The sequence below is a fragment of the Gallus gallus genome, chromosome 18 (genome assembly GCF_016699485.2).
Source record: "Gallus gallus isolate bGalGal1 chromosome 18, bGalGal1.mat.broiler.GRCg7b, whole genome shotgun sequence".
Lineage (NCBI taxonomy): Eukaryota > Metazoa > Chordata > Aves > Galliformes > Phasianidae > Gallus > Gallus gallus.
Genome location: NC_052549.1, coordinates 9,675,245 through 9,691,574, shown reverse-complemented (window position 1 = coordinate 9,691,574; position 16,330 = coordinate 9,675,245). Strand labels below are relative to the sequence as shown.

At 61.0% G+C, this 16,330-nt stretch overlaps 1 protein-coding gene across 2 annotated transcripts in view; it reads left to right on the top strand.

Moving 5' to 3' along the window:
• The first annotated feature begins 1,593 nt into the window (after nucleotides 1-1,593).
• The window catches only part of SDK2 (sidekick cell adhesion molecule 2), a 42,689-nt gene continuing 27,952 nt past the window's right edge, over nucleotides 1,594-16,330 (top strand). Inside the window, exon 1 of one of the 2 annotated variants that reach the window (XM_015279868.4) lies at nucleotides 1,594-2,323. In XM_015279868.4, the coding sequence (XP_015135354.1) occupies nucleotides 2,245-2,323 (79 nt within the window). In that variant the 5' untranslated portion in view covers nucleotides 1,594-2,244. The remainder of the gene's footprint in view (nucleotides 2,324-16,330) is intronic. The other variant, NM_204538.4, reaches the window with a different exon arrangement.

The following is a 16,330-nucleotide window of genomic DNA, read 5'->3' as shown; positions in this document are numbered from 1 at the left end:
CCCTGGCAGCAGCGATGGGGCTGTGAGCGGGAACTTGCTGCTGCTTGGGTAAATTTGGGCAGAGGAGAGCTGGCACGGAGCAGGCAGGGCTGGGTGGGAGCTCTGCTGTGAAATGAGAGCTCTTGCAGCCTGCCTGGGTGGCTGAGGAGAGCTGGGTACCTCTGCAAGCAGGTAATAAAGGGCTCACACCTTGGCAAGATTAATTGCAACAACCATAAATCAGGACTGGCAGCAGGGGCAGGTGCTGAATTTATGGCCCCGGAGACAGAAATTCCTGCTCTGCACGGAACAAAGCCCTGATCCCGCAGGGGGCTGGGAGAGTGCTGAGCACTACGTGGCTGTTCCCCGCTGCAGCACGTGTGAGTGCCGTGGGATCGGGGTCTGAGACCGCCATGGGGGGCTTCCTCCCTGCTCATTGCAGCCCACGCCGTCAGGGAACACCACCCTGAGAGGTGAGCCAGGCTCACAGCCTCCCACAGCACATCGATCCCCACCGGCTCGGTTGAGAATGCCAGCCACGGAGCTGATTAATGCTGGGGTGGGCAAGTGCTGGCTTATTGTTCAGCATCTCCTCAAGAGGTCGATGGGAAATTTGGCAGTAGCTCTCCAAATACGCAACGTGCGCGCAGGCATTGTCCCTCTGAGCACTGTGTGTGATTTACACGTGAGCGTATATCGCACGGGGGGAAATACACTCCGGTGCCCAGGAACCAACACTGCTGTATGGATGTTTGCGTGAGAATGCTCCCTCAGTTCCCTGCCCTGGTTTGACCCTTTGGTGCTGGGCAGGGCTTTAGTCTAATCTGCTCATGCTTTTGCCCTGATCCTCGCGGGCCCCTTGGCTCAAAGGTGTTGTGAGTGCCCGTGGGTCTGATTCAGCATCCAGGTGTTCCCTTTCTGTGGACAGTTTAGGTCTGTTGGTGTCGGTGTTCAGTAGCAGCTCTGGCTGAGCTGCTCTCCCCCAGCAAATGCAAGGCGCTGTGCTGCCATAAAGCATGGTTGTCTCTGAAGGATGCGTGACTGTGGCCTGACCCTGCTGGAAGATCTGGGCTTGGGAAACTGCAGGATTGGGCCCGAAGAGGTGATACGCGATTTGGGAGGCATTGCTGGCTCATCTGTAGGGCTGGAGATCTTGTTTTTCCAGAACCCTGCACTGTTTGCTGTGATAACCTGGTGGCAGTCAGTTCTGCTCGTGAGCTTCCCTGAAGACTCGCTGCGTCCCCTCCCCGAGAAACGGCGATGAGGTGCAGACGCTGTGAGCACCGCGTGGCCGCGGACAGAGAGGAGGGGGCCGCCCCGGGCGCGTGGTGATCCGAAAGCTGCAGAGAGGGCAGCTGCTGCTTCCCCCCTCCCCTCCCCTCCCCCCCCCCCCCCCCCGGTGGCTGCGGTGTCCGGGGTGGGTAGGGGGGTGCTCGTCCCACCCGCTCTGTAGGAAGCGTGGGCGGCCGAGGGGACGTGCCCGCCGCGCCCTCTCCCCCCGCGTCTCCGTGCGCGCCCGGCCGCGGCCGCTGGGTAGCGCTCGGAGCCGCGCCGACTCCCCGCCTCCCCGGCTCGGGCTGCCCCCGGCTCCGCCGAGCCCCGCCGCCGCAGCTCACTCCGCCGCCGCGCAGGAGGAGCAGCAGCCGGCCGGAGAGCCGAGAGGGGACGGCGCGGCGCTGCCAGCCCGTCCGCCGCGCACCGCCCGCGGCTCCGAGCGGGACCCCGCGCCGCTGCGCGTCACCGCCGCACTTTCTCCGTTTGCTGGGGTGCGACGTGAGGCGAAGCCCCCCCCCTCCCCCCTCATCCCACCCCGTCTCCCGGAGCCGCCGGGGCGAGGATGTCCCCAGGCAGAAGCTGAGCGCCCGGGAGGGGCCGCCTCCCCGCCCCCGGACCCCAAACTTTTTTCTGCGGCTCCCCATGGTGCCCAGGCGGGCAGGAGTGGCCGGGGGCGGACAGCGCTGCGCTTCCTTTCCCCTTCCCTGACGCGGAGGGCAGCTCGTGGGGAGGGGCTCGGCTGCCGGCCCCGATCTGAATTTTCGCTGCTCCCGACTCTGCACGTCTCCGGGGAAGTTGGACACGGCGGAGAGCCGTCTGCGACCCCCCCCCCCCCCCGCCCCGCCGGGAGCTCTGCACATCGCCTCCGCCTCCCTCCGAGCAGCGCTGCTGCGGAGGTCCCTGCGCCGGGGGACCGGAGAGAAGCGAGAGCTGCAGCCGCCGCCGCTCGGATTATAAAGTCAGGGAAGTTGCCCCCGTGTCGGCGGAGCCATGGCCCGGCCCGGGAGTTGGGGGCTGCTGTGCGCCGTGGTGCTCGCCCTGCCCGGCCCCCCGGGAGCCGGAGCCCAAGGTAAGGGGGTGCGAGGGGGCCCCGCTGCGGGGTGCGGCTTCTTTAGCCTCCAGCTCCCGCTTCGATGCTGGCGGTGAACCATGAGTGGGTGGGAGGGGGGTTTCCTTGTGCTGCCCCCGACAGACGAACCCTGGGAGATGGGGTGCTCTGGGGGCTCTCACCCTGCCCGGGATGGAGAAGTTTGGGTCGCGGCCTCAGAGCCCGGGGAGGGAGTAGAGGTGCTTAAGGAGACCCCCAGGTGCCCGGGGCCGAACGGCGCAGAGCGTAGCGCGGTGCCTCGGGGGGGCTCAGCTCTGCGCTGCCTCCTGCTTCTCCTGCCCCGTAACAGCCTCCCCTCTGGGGATGGGAGGCAAAACGTTGCTTTGAGTGCGGGGTAGAAATGCATCAGCCCTTTCCCGAGGACCAGACACCCTCCAAGGTGAGGGCACCCATTTCACCCCCTCCCTGGGGACCCCACTTGTGCGCAGCACGAGTTCTGGGAGCGGCTCTTGCAGTGATTCTGGTCCCGTTGACCTCCAGCGGGTGGGGACTGTGGGGGTCCGCAGCCCCGAGTCCCTGTGGGTACTCTGAGGCTTCATGTGCTGGGCAGCTTGAGCCCCTGTCTGCTCATCACTTCTGGAGATCTGGCACAGCACAGTGTGCTTTTGGCTGCTTTGAGAGAGGCAGGAATAGTTCCTGCCCCTTTGGGGTGTGGAGATGCCTGGGGGGAGCCCTCCTTGGGGTGCTGTCCCCCAACCCCCAGCAGACAAGTGTCCCTGCAGGGATGTATGTGGAGGAGTTGCTGTCTGGCAGGGCTGCAGCATGGTCTCCTCCATCCCCACCGCTTGGACGGAGTGGATCCAGGCTGCAAAATGGGGGGCACAGAGGGGTGCAGTGCTGTGCCTGGGGCTCCTCAACCCACGACATTTCTTGCCCTTGTTTGTGGCAGCGAGCGGAGCCAGCAGTCCCCATGCGCTCCCGTCCTCCTGCTCCCCCTGAGCCTCCCTTAGTTCTGCTATAATTTCTCAGTAATTAAGTTCAGAACATAACATCTAAAGCAGCAGTATATTATCCGGGCAGGCCCTGTGTGGGGAGCTGTGAAGGTCTCTTTGATTGATTCACTCCCTTGCTGAGTTTCTCTCCTCCTGCCTGGCGGCTCCAGCTCGCAGTCCCCCACGGTCCGTTTGTTCCCGGCTGTGGGATGCTCTCCTGCTGTGCCCGACTCCTGTTTGTCCGTGGGGCTGAGGAGCTCCCTGTGTGTGGGGCTCTGAAGCAGAGGAGAAAGGGCTTTGCTCCCCGCTCCTGGTGCACGATCTGAGCTGTGCATCCTGCAGCACGCTGCGTGTCCTGGCGGGTGGCGTGACATTGCTGGGAGCCGGCACTGCTGAGTGCAAGCACTGATGGAGCAGCGTGGTGAGCATCGCCTGCCTGTCCCCTACAGCTGGCTCGGGGACACGGGGGCAGAGTCACCTCCTGCTGCATGTGGGCTGATTCATTGCTGCAACCCAAATGGACACGGGCGGAGGAGCTGCCCTGTGGGCACAGTGCCTGCTGTGGCCTTTAGCTCAGCCCCGCTGTGGTGGGTTCCCAGCAGGGACATCCCCATAGGGGCACCTTGGTTGGACTGATGGCAGCCCCATAGCCAGGCCTGGAGCAGAGGCAGCCGTGTGCTTTGTGCCGGTGCTATTGATTCCAGCAGCCGAAGAAAATGGGATCAATAGAGATGGAAGGGAGGAGGGAGGAGGGCTTGAGACCCTCCCGGCTGGGCGCGGGCTCCCCAGGCACAGGATGAAACACTTTTAATACCTGCAGTTGCTAAAACAAAGACTCTAGCACCGCTGGGGAGAGATGGGATGGAAGTTTAATTACAGCCTGCCTGCGCTGTGTAATTATTAATTACCCACGGCAAAAAATAACTTATTGATTAGGGGCCTCGCGCTAATTACCCGGAGTTGAATGCGGTGTGGGTTGGAGCTGTCGCAGTGCGACCCTCGCAGAACGGTGAGACAGCAGAGGGTTCCCAGGAGCTGGGGGTGCTGTTCCCATTCCTCCCTCCCCTTGCTTTGTTCTGCAGATTTTGTGCCCCCCAGAGGCACGGTTTTCCCTCAGCTGGGGCTGGGGGCACAGCCCAGGACCCCCTGCACCAGCACAGCGCCCATAATGGGATTGAGGAGGCTGCATCCAGTCCCAGGAGGGATTTGGGAGGCTTAAGGTTCCAGACGGGATTTGGGGCAGGGGCCTGAGATGGACAGCTTCAGCCAAAGAGGCTTATTAGGGGCTGGCGTGGGAGGTACAGAGCCTTCTGGCAGCCACGTGTGGTCCCTGGGCACGTCTGTGTGTGCCGTGGAGCAGGGCTGGAGGGGACGGGTCCCTGCCCCTTCCCGGGGTGTGACCAAGGGCAGTGGTTCCCTTGGCTTTGTGAAGGTGTCTTTATCTGTGAAAGCATCCTCAGGGCTGGTGTCCATCATCAAGCCTTGGGACCGCCGGAGTGGCTTTTTCTTCCTCCCCCTTCGCCGTGAGCTCGGCTGCCACGCTAGCTGCTGGCCTCGTGCAAAGCTCCGGCTCAGGAAGGAAAGTGGCTTTTAGGGGAGAGGAAAAGAGAGATTAAAATTTGATGCTCCTTTGGAAGCCATTAGTGGCCAGGCACAGCGATGAAAGTTTGATGACCCAATAACCGTACGGGGGAGGGATGCAATCTGCTGTGCTCCGTCACTGTGTGTGGTGCGCTGGTGGTTCCCCCCCCCAGGCCCAGGGTGCCAATGGGGCTGTGCCATCCTGTGCCCCATGCTATGGCACGCACCAATGGGTGCTGCTGCTGGGCGCCCTCCCTGAGCCCTGCCCGTTGTGCTGGTGTGGCAGCACCAAGTGCTGCTCATCCCTTGGTGACAGGGGTGAGGCTGCGGTGGCACTTCTGCTCAGTGGGAGCAAATGAAGGAGCTGGAGGAGAGAGGCAGGCGGGCAGATGCAGCTTGCTTGTGATCCTGGAAAAATGCTGATGGTTAAAGCTGGGAGGAGGGAGGGAGGCTCACAGTGTACAGGTGTGACGAGGAATGACCCTGGCTCTGGCTTCATGAGCCTTTACAAGTGGTGTCCTTGTCCCCTGCAGGGTGCAGGAGGCTGTGCTTGTGGGGCTGTGCAGTGCTGGTCCCATCTCCACTCCATCAGCTCCCCGAGGCCACAAAGCCTGAGGTGCTGCCTTGTCCCAGCCTGGAGCTGATCCTTGATGTGGCTGATTCCTGCCTTGGGATGAACTCTAAGCACTCTGTGTTACTGTAGGTCCTACATAAACAGCGGCTGGTGGACACGTTGATGTTTCGCAGCAGTGGTGCAGGTTGTTGCCTGGGGGCAGTGCAGGCTCGAAGGGATGTGGGAGCAAAACCCTCACAGTGCTGGGTCCCATCTGGGTGGGGGAGCAGCAGATGCCCTTGCCCGAGAGCCCTCATTACCTCGCCGAGCTCGTTAGCAGGTTGTGTGTCACTGGGTGAGAAATGGTCAGCGCTGGGCCAGTAATAAATACACTGCTGTCAGTGGTGATGTGATCACACTAACGAAGGGTGAGCTGAGCCCTGTGGCACAGGGCAGCATGGAAGGGTTGTGTGGTCACCTGTGGGGGTCCAGCACCCAATGGGGCTGGGGGTGCAGGGGTGTCCCATGAGCATCCAGGAGGAGATGGACGGGGGTGGGTGTAGGGGAACATTGCATTTGCTCTGCCGGCAGCAGGAATGTGCTGGCAGTGGCTGCGCTGTGCTGCTCGTGCCTGGCATCCTGTGCATGCCAGCAATGCCAACTGCAAGGGCACAGCCCTGAGCGCTGCTGGGCGAGCCAGAGCCCGCTGCTGGGAGCGCATCTCCTGGTGATGCTTTGAAGTATCACCCCACCCCGATCCCAGCGTGCTTTTGGGGTGCATCTCTCTGCTCTCAGCGATGACTCCCCTTTCTGCCACCTCCCCCAGCCCCCGCAGACCACCTGCCCGTGGCCCCTTGCTTTGCCCCCAGCGCTGCAGGGTGCGGAATGCCTGTGCCTGGAACGCTCGGGTTGCCTGGGAACTGGGAAACCTGATCCCTGGGAACGGGGCCGAGGGCAGGGGACATTCCAGGCTGCAGCTGGTCCCTGGCCCCTTTGTCTCCCCACTCCGATGGGGTCGGTTGTGTCCCCACTCTCGGCCCCCAGGAGTGGAGAATTCGGGTGCGGAGGGCTCGAGAGCTGTCCCCGGGGATGCAATGAGTGGCTGCCACCGGCTGCTCTGAGCTGTCACCTCCCCGTGCGGATCGGTGTCACCTCCTGGCTGGTGGCCACCGCAGGGCCCTGGGCACTGTGACCAGCTGTCACCCGGTGCCAGCAGCTGAGCGTCCCAACTGCGAGCGCGGACAGCGCGGTGATGATTCCAGGAATGCCAGAATGCCTTTCCCCGTGCCAAAGTCACTCTCCCTATCAACCTTTTGCTGTCATTGTCCCCATTGCCCGTCTCCTCGCACAACAGCTGGACTGAGCGTGCCGGGAGCTCTGCCCTGCTGGATCCCTTTGGCAGCTGAAGGGGGAACTGAGGCACGGGCTGTGCTGGGGTGCTCTGCCCCAGGGCTGCTGGCCAGGCCCGGTGTCCCTCTGCCGTGCCGCTGGGGATGGGCTGTGCTGCCCAACACGCGCACACGTGAGCGGCTCCGTCGGCTCTCATCAATCACTGCCACCCGCACGGCGGTGCCGGGGCCCCCGGTGGAGGGAAACCTTGATGGGTTTGACCATTAACAGAAAGAAACCACTGAGCTAATTTTAGCCGCGTGAGCTAATTGCTTTGTGTGCTGCTGGCTGAGGCGAAAACCTGCGAGTCCTCAGCTATCACCTTGAGCCCTCCTGGCTGCGTGCTGGCGCTGATGCCCGGCTCCTGATACGGGGGCAGTTGTGGGGATGCTGATCCCTGCGGGGATGCTCGAGTGGATGCAGGGAGTCGGGTGCTGAGGGGCTCGGCAGGGTCCTGTCAGCCCCGGTTTGCATGGGTGGGGGTCCCTGGGCCTCCTGGGGAGGGTATGGGACACTCTGGTTGTCCCATGCAGACTGGGGAACCGGGGCTGCATGGCGGAGTGCCCAACACTGAGCGGCATTACCGTATCCATGACTCACAACAGGTTGATGAAGGCAAATGCTATTTTTAGAACCTTTTAATTGATTGGGGCATGCGTGCTGACTCCTGGGCATGCAAATGGTTCCAGCCAGTGGGCGTTCCCTCGGAGTGAGTTTGGGGCCAAGGGCACTCTTGTTCACCTGTCCCACATCTGTAGGGCTGGGCTGGCTGGAGGAGCCTGTCCCCTGCATCCCCTGTCCCCTGTATCCCCTGCCCACTGTGTCTCCATTGTGGTCCTGGGGCCAGGTCCTGGTTTGCTGGGTGTAGAAAACTGGGCTGAATCTAGGCCAAGTGCTCTCTGTCAGTGGAGTTTTATAGTGTCATTGACATCTCCTCGTTTGTTGCCCTCCTTCCGGAAACTGCATCTTCCCAGCGGGGAATAATTGAGCACGGGGATGCTCTGGTAGCATCCTTGGGCTATGGGGGGGGGGAAACCCCATGGTGTTTCCTCTCTTTCTCTTCCTTACCTGGACTTTGACCACAGGGTCAGACTGAGGGTCCTGGGTGAGGGCAGAGGGGCGTGGGCCCAGCTGGGTGCAGGGGATGGTGGTGGGATGGAGCGGGTGTGGGAATGCCGCCGGATGCGTGGCTGAGTGCCGGGCTGTGATGGATGGAGGGGGCTGGGGCAGCGGCAGGGATACAATAGCTCTGGTTTCAGCAACCCGCCTCCTGAATGCCTGAAAAACAGCTGATGGCCATGAAGGGGGATGAAATGGGATTAGCTGCTGTTTCCAAAGGGAGCGTGTCCTGCCGAGCCAGACAATGTGCCCGCTGTCCCCTGCTGTGTGCCTCGGCACTCCACCCCGGTGTGGGCTCCCCAGGGCTGGGGTGGATGTACCCAATGCCTTTGGGGTATCTCCCACAGCACTGTGCCCCAATGGGGTGGAGCAGGGTTGGGGTTCAGCCTGCCCATGGCATCCCAGAGTGATGATGTCCTGTGGACCAGGGGACCAACGACGGTGATGCTCGGTCCCCACAATGGAGAAGCAAAGCGGGTGGTGTGAGGCGCTTTGTGGGGCGGGTAGCTGCACATCCCCATGGCGTGGGGCTTCAGGTGCCGTGGGGCCGGGTGCAGGGATGTGGGGCACAGGGGGCACCAGGGGCGGAACCGCACGGCCCCATCTGCAGCGCTGCCGGGGCGCGTGTGTGCGACGCCGCGCTCGGTGGAGTGAACCGATGTTTATTTTCATAATGAGTTCTCAATGCACTCGCAAACTAATAAAATCAACTCATTAGGGTGGTATGTTTAATTCAAAGCTGCGCTGTTGAGAGGGCCCTCCCCGCCGGCTGCCGGGAGGCAAGGAGCACCCGGCCACTTTCTGCACGGAGAGGAAGGTGAGGGGCGCCTTCGTCTCCATGTGTTCTCCCTTTTGCAGGCTTGCAGAGGGCTGGGGGTTGATGGCAGAGGGCTGAGCTGTGCAGTGGAGGGTGGAAATAAGGCTCGTGCTGTGCACAGGGGAAATAAGCGCTCCACCTGGGGCGGTGGCAGAGCTGCTCACTTGGCTTCTCCCCATAAGCTGCACGTCAGGCTGGGCACTGCTGGGATCGCTGGGCTGCCTGCAAGAGCCCCTCCGGCCAGGAGAGCCACAAGTGTGTAAATAAGTGCAATAAGCAGCATTCGCTTCCCTGCCCTGGAAATGCAGGGCAGCGGTGGGGGGGTGGCCGGGCTGCGGCCGTTCCCAACCATCATCTTTGAATGAAGGGGGGAAGCGGAGCTTTGGAAAAGCAAAGCTTTGGAAAAGCGAAGCTTTTTTCCTAGGGGGGAAAAAAAAATAGCCTGTTTGCAGTCATGCTGCAGCTATTTGTGTTTCAAGTGAGCAATGCAGTGACTAATTAATACTTTGGGAAAAAAAAGAAAGAAAAGATGGCCAGGCAACACCCTATTGCATCTGCGCCTGCCTGTCCCCTCCGTGCGGTGCCAATGGGGACACAGATGGGGATGGGGCACTTTGGCCACCGTTGCTGTTGATGTGGATTTCGGATGAGGCCGTCCCGCTTGCCATGGGGTGCAGGGGGGGCCAGGAGCTGGCACAGCATTTCCCATCCTGCGGGGCTGGCGGCTGAATGACGTCAGTGCCCTGGGAAAGGCTGAGCGGGGTTTTTCTTGTGGTTTCTGCCTTCTGTTTTTCTTTCCCCCGTCGTGTTATTTTTCCGTTGGGAAACGCCACCTCGGTGAGATTCTCGCGGTGCGCCTGCAGTGTCGGTCTGTCTGTCTGTCTGTGAAGGCGTTTGCAGGGCGAGGGCTGCGCTGAGCATCCTGTATGGCCGGGGCAGGGAGACACCCCTTGTGGCAGTGCCACTCCATACACTGCAGAGCCCGGGGCTGTGGTTGCCCTCCAGGAACAGCCAGAGGATGCACTCCCTGCACCCCATGGGGCTGAATCCAGCCTGCAGCCATCCTGAGCTGCACTGGGCTTGTGTGCCGTCCGTCCTGCATGGGATGTGCCCATCCTTTCCTTCCTCGCTGTTCTGGAGCTGCTCCTGGGGAGCCGGCCGTGCTGTGTTGAGTCACTCCCTGGGTGTCCATGACTCACAGCACTGACCCAGATACGGAGGAGCTGTGCAATCGCAGCGTCAGGAGGATTTGTGGCCTCGCAAGGAGTTTGCTGGGGAAGGAGTTTTGACCGCTTTTGAGAGGTCCTCAGCTGGGGACAGGGCTGCGCCGTGCACAGGGCTGTGCTGTGCTCAGTGTCACGGCAGCTCGGTGCCATCCAGCTGTGCGCCAGCAGCTGGGCATCCCCAGCTTCAACACCTGGGCTGGGGGGGGCTGCAGTGTCCCCATCCCCTCACTGAGCTCCGGCATCTTGGGGACCGTGGCTGCAGGACGGCCCCGACCTGCTGCAGCGACAGATGCGGAGGAATGTGCAGACAAAGCGGGGAGGGGACGCTTGGAGGTGACTCCTGTGCTGATGCAGGATGACAGGGCATCTGGACAGGAGTGCTGACGTGGCCATGGGGACGCAGGGGGTGCTGGCACAGAGCGGCCTGTGCAGGGGGAAGGGGACACTGCCGTCCGATGGGGACCAGCTTGGCTCTGCCATGTGCAGGGGGGTTGGCACTGGTGTGTGCTGCCCACACCGGGGCCAAGCGCTGAGGTCCAAATGCTTGGTGCCATGTCGTGGGCTCCGTGCTTTTGGGGCCAGGATGTGTAGATTTGGGGCTGGGATCAGGGCCAAGCACTGGGGTTTGTGCGCATGGAGTTGCGCAGCATTTTGGAGCACAAAGCTCTGTTTGTTACCCCCCCCCCCCCCCCCCCAGGCTCATGGGCTGGGAGTGCACAACGGTGCCGTGTGTGTGTGCTGCGTTTGGGGTTCCCGTGGGGGGAAATGTTGTTTTTTCCATCTGGAGCTGCCGGTCCGGGCGGGCAGAGGGTGGGTGTGCAAGGAGGGCAGGCAGGGACGGGCACACAGCCGCGCTCTGTTCCTCGCCGTGGGGCTGGATGACGTGCTGTGCTGCTCCCTGGGCAGGACTCACAGCTCTGGGAACATTTGGGGCTTTACCTGAGCCACGCGTGCCCTAAAGCGTTGGGTTCCCATTGCTGCGGGGGCACTGAGGGCTGCCTCGACTGCTGTCCGTGCACTGAGTATGGGGAGCTGAGGGACAGTGGTGGCAATGGGCGGAGGAGACGGTGTGGGGAGGAGGGGGATGTGGGCTGAGAGCTGCGTGGGGCTGAGAGGTGATCCTAAGGAGAGATGTGGCTTTGTCTCCAGCACTGCTGCTGGAAGAAGAGGGGTCCTGAGCAGGCAGCGTGGTGCTGCAGGGTGTGCTGTCCCTTGTCCCCATGTCCCTCGTCCACGAGGAGCTGTGCCCTGTCCCCAGTGGGGCTCATGAGGCCGCTGACTCCCTGCAGCCCGCTGAGCCTGGCTGCGGAAGAGGAGCTTGTTATGGAGTCATCCTGCTTTTAATTAACAAATTAAAATCCTCGTTAACAATCCAGCCCCAGGGCTGTTGGAGGCTGGGAGAAGCTGGAGCGTTTGTTATGGAAACAGCAGTTAATTAACAAATAAATAAATAAGTGTGGGCCTGGAGACAGATGCAGGAGGAGGGAGTTGGGGACGGCAGTGTGGTCAGGGGGTCCCCCTGGCGTGGCTGGAGGTGGGCACCCATCCATCTGTCTGTCCTGGGGGTGCCGTGGCCCCTCTGGGCAGCACTGGAACTGCAGGAGCGAGCGGTTGGGTCCTGCCCCGTGCTGGCTGTGCCATACTGGATGTGTCCCCGTGCTGTGCCAGTAGGTCAGGGCTTGGGGCTCCACTGAGCCCCCAAACCACCACAGCCCCTCCCTGCCCCAGGGCTGAGGGTGGGAAGCTGCAGCAGAGACAGATGAAGGGTGACATGGGCACAACTGCTGTGCACTTGCAGGTGCCACCGGTGCCGCTGTGGGGACCGTGTGATGAAACCCCTTTGGGCGTCCCCAGGGGTGGCTGTGTGGTGTTGTGACCCCACTGTCTGCCTGTCCTGAGGCCCCGCAGGGATTTTGTGTGGGCAGAGGGGAGGTGGCAGAGCCTCTGGCCTTCCCACAGCATCACCTTTCCGAAGGCTTAAGGGGAGGAAGCACTTTTAAAGCAAATCCCACTGCCGATGTCACGCGGGCGGGAGCTGCGCTCTGCTTTGCAGCCGCTCCAGGTCTGCCTCGCACCTAATCCAGTTAGCACACCTCTGCAATCCGCTTATGGCATGTACGAGACCCCACAATCTTCTCTGAGGGGATGCTCTGCCGGCTCCTGGCTGGGCACGAGAGGTGGTGCTGGGATGGTTCCGGGCCGTGCTGGGCTGTGGTGGGGTTTTAGGGAGCAGGGCAACGGCAGCCAGTCTAGGAAAGAGTTGCAATTAGCAGTTCTAGTGTGGAAGAGCAGCTGCTGGGCAGTGATGTTGGGTCATCCCTTGCTCTGCCATGCTCAGAGATACCTCCATAGGTACCTCTGAGTGAAGGGGTAGGGCTGGGGACTCCCAGGGGACATGGGGGGGGTTCTGACCTTCATCCCGTGCTTGCTGCTGTTTGGGGCTCTACATGCAGAAGCAGCACATTGGGGTGCAGTGAGAAAGGAAACTTTGAGGAGAAATGTGTGGGACTGGGTGGGGAGGGGTGGCTTTGAGCAATTTTGGGGGCTGGGGGACAGGAGGGATGAGGCTGTGCAGTGTGCTGCGTGCTTGCAGGACCCACAAGTGGCCGAGCCCCTTAGAAGCCATTTAGTGGCTGTGCCACCTCCCCTGTATCCCCTTAACCCAGCAGAAGCTCCGTGGCTCCTGCCACAGCCTGACACCGCAGGGAGCTCCGAGCCCCTGAGCTCTCTAAATAATGCAGGGAGGTGAGTGCCATCCGCCGGGGCTGCGGATAAACGCAGTAAATGGCTGAGAAATGGAGTGTGCCTTTGGGGAGCCACCTCTGCGCTCTGCCCGGCCGCCCCATCCCTCCCCGCATCCCACACGGCCCGCGAGGGGATGGGGACGTGGGGGGGAGGATGGAGCGGAGCTGCAGTTTCTGTTGGAGCATTGGAAATTGCATTTCATGGCCGAGTGGGCTGGGATAGCAACTCCTGCACCGCGCGCCGGGCGCTCGGAGAGGAGATAAGATTTGATTAAGAAGGCCGCTATTAATTTATGGCAAGTACACTCATGATAGCGGAGAGGTTGCTTTTAATTAATAGCCAGAAGGAGATTTATAAAGCTCTTGGTCTCAGTGGGGGGAGAAAGGGAGGGAGGGAAAACGCAGGAAAAGGAAAGGAACAAAGTGAGTCGTGAGGATTAATGGACACATCTGCAATTATAAGGCGTTTTATTAGGAAAAAGGAAAAAAAAGCTGTTAAAAGCACCCCAAGGAGCAGCGCTGGGACTGAGACGGGTGGGGGCCTTTGGGCATGGGGTTGTAGGATGATGGGAACTGGTTGCTGCCTGGTGCTTTGGGGCACCCAGACCCTCTGCTGGCAGCTTTTGGGACAAATCTGTGCTCTCACCATGTGGGTGAGGTGAAGGCTGTGCTGTGCCGGGGGTGGCACAGGGTCAGCGTCCCTGGGGGTGAGCGGTGCACTGCGGGTGTGCATCCCCACTCCTTCACTGAAGCCCGGTGTGAACCCAGTGCCCCATCCCCACATGTGGAGATTCAGTGGGAAAGCTGACAACGCGGGGCGGTGCTGGGGCACAGCTCAGTGGGGGTGCCCATTCTGTCCCCACCCCTTCATCCTCAGCTCCATGGCACGGGCGCGCCGAGCTCCGCATCTCCCCAGGTGCCGACAGCGCTCGGCATTTCAATTCCATGTTTGCTTTTTATCAAGGGGAAGAGGCCTCGTCTCAGGAATACTAATGCTCCCGGCGGCACGGGGACTGCTGCTCATCTACCAGCACCTGCTGGCACCGCGGGGTCACCGTCACCATCCCGGGAGGGGGCTGCAGCGGGGACACGCGTCGGCTGCGATGCGCTCCGCAGTGCACCCTATGGGAGCGGTGGGTCAGGGGGCAGCTGGTGGGGCCACAGGTGATGGCACGGCCCGATCCCACAGCTGGGAACGCCGCACCGCCCCACCTGGTCACCCATGGGTGCCGTGCGTTGGGACAGTGGGGTGCGTGGTGGTGTTAACCCCTTCCGTGCCGCCTCAACCCGTCCCCCCTGCATCCCCCAGCCCCAGATGCAGAGCGGCTGCTGGGGAGCTGCACCGCCGATGCGTTACACAAATGAATAATAAAAACAAAGGAAAATTACCCTCTTTATTGAAACTCGTTTTATGAATAAAACAATTATTCTGGTAATTGAAAAAATGTGTCGTTAAATTAAATGCAGTGGTTCCTATTAAAATTTTAGTGGATTTCTTCTTCTCCGTTTCTTTTTTTTCCCCCCTCTTCTCCTTCCCCCCTCCCTCCCCTGCCTCCGCTGGCGGCTAAAGGCTGGTAATTATAGCAGAGGGTTTCGCTTTCTCTTTATTGTTTTTTAATCTCCTCGTGCTGCGTAGCACCGGCGATAGTCTGATGCAGAAGAGATTGAGCTCCATCTCCCCTTGCTTGGGGGGAGGCGCTGGGGGATGCAGAGGGGGCTGTGCGGTGACACTGCCAGGCAGAGATACCCCAGGAGGGATGGGGGACCCCCAGGGCTTGGCTAGTGTCAGGGCTGGTGGTGTCAGCCCTGCAAAAGGGAATGGGGATGCGGCCTTTCCCACCCCCCCACTGTGGTTTTGGGGTGTCCCTATGGCTGTGTGATGAGCAGGGATGAGTTCAGGTGCACCCAGCTGTGCCTTACCCTGATTAATGGTAATTAGCAGGAAACAGGCGTTGAGCTGATCAGCTTCTGATTAATGTGCCGGGGAGGGGAACAGCTTGGTGTCCCCGAGGGGCAGCGGGGTGGTGACCCTGTGCTGAACCCAGGGATTCAGGGGGGCTGCAGTGCCCTTAGCAGGGCTTCAGGCTGGGTTCCTTTGGGCTTAAACCTCTCGTCCCTTCCCATCAAGAGGGATTTGGAGCTGGGGGAGATGCTCAGATCCCAGCTCATCCATTACGCCCTGGTATTAGGATCCATTACTGCGCTTTTGGTGAAGCTGGGGGCTCCCGCCCTATATCTGCAAGCCCTCCCTGTGTTAATGCACCGGCTGTGGGCTCAGACCCAGCTCCCAGCAGTCATTATGTAAATAAAGTGCAGGGGCAAAGATTTTGATCCCATTAGGTTGGATTAGTGCCTTGCGAGGCCTTGGCATTAAAATGTCAGTGGCAGCGAAGGGAGAGAGCAAGAAGTGAGGTGGGTCACCCCCCTTCCCCTTCCTGCCCTCCTTCCCCATTACCAGCACTTGGCATCCCATTATCCCGTCCATCACCACTGATGGTTTGGGTGGAGACAGCACTGCCGATCCCCCTCCTCTGTGCTGTAGGATGAGAAGGTGCAGTTCGGTGGAGCTCTCAATGTGGAAGGGACTGAGGGGCTGTGCTGGGCTGGCGTGGCATGGCACAGCATAGCATAGCATGGCACGGCATGGCATGGCACCTTGCTGGTGATCCCAGGGAGCTGAGCACCCACCCACACCACCAGCAGATGTGTGCAGATGTTCCTAGGGCCACCTCTCCCTCTCGCTGATGCCTGTGTTTGGAAAGTGATGAATTTCTGCACCAACTAATTAGCCTCTAATTAGTGAGTGGTGTGTAAACAGTCACAACAGATGGGGGAGAGGCAGAATTAGCAGTAATGACCCTTCGGTTGGGGGGACGGGGCTGTCATACTCCAGGAGTGCTCCCCCCAAATCCAGGACCCAGCTGCCCCAGCTCTGTGCTTGCATTCAGGCTGTAGGTGCCCGTATGTCCCATGCTGGGACCTCACCACAGCCCATGCATGGGGAATTTCCACTCCTCCTGCTTCCCCTGGTCCCCTTGCCAGGGCACAGCGGGCACTGTGGGCACGGATGCCCTTGTCGTGCAGCAGGCAGCAAGCAGGCAGTGCGTGGCTGCTCGGGGGGGACGGGAGCCGCTCTGTCCGAGGCGACGGCGGTGACCTTCGTGGGTGGATAATGATTGCATGATCAATAGTGGAATTAGGAGACGCCTCCTCCTCTGCACCGCTTTTCACCCTTTAATGCAGAACAGATGGCTCGGGTGCTTCAAAGCGAGAGGAGACTTAGCTGCTTAAAATCAAATTAGGATCTATGCAAACAGCGCGCCGGCCCCGGGGAAGGTGCGTTGGGAGCGCTGTGCTGTGCTGGGCTCCACACCACCATCACGTCAGGCATGGCACAGCCCAGAGTTGGTGCTGTGGTGGGGGTGGGTGCATGGCAGCACAGCCCCACAGCTGGGTGTTCCCGTGAGGGCTGTGCCTGTAGGTCGGGTCCTATCGCTGTGGTCCTACAGCTGCAGTGATGCAGTGGGAGCATTGCGTCCCATCTGCTCTGTGGTTTGTTTGCTGGTTTGGGTATGGAGTTGGAGTCTCAGCCGTGTCTGAGGGCTGC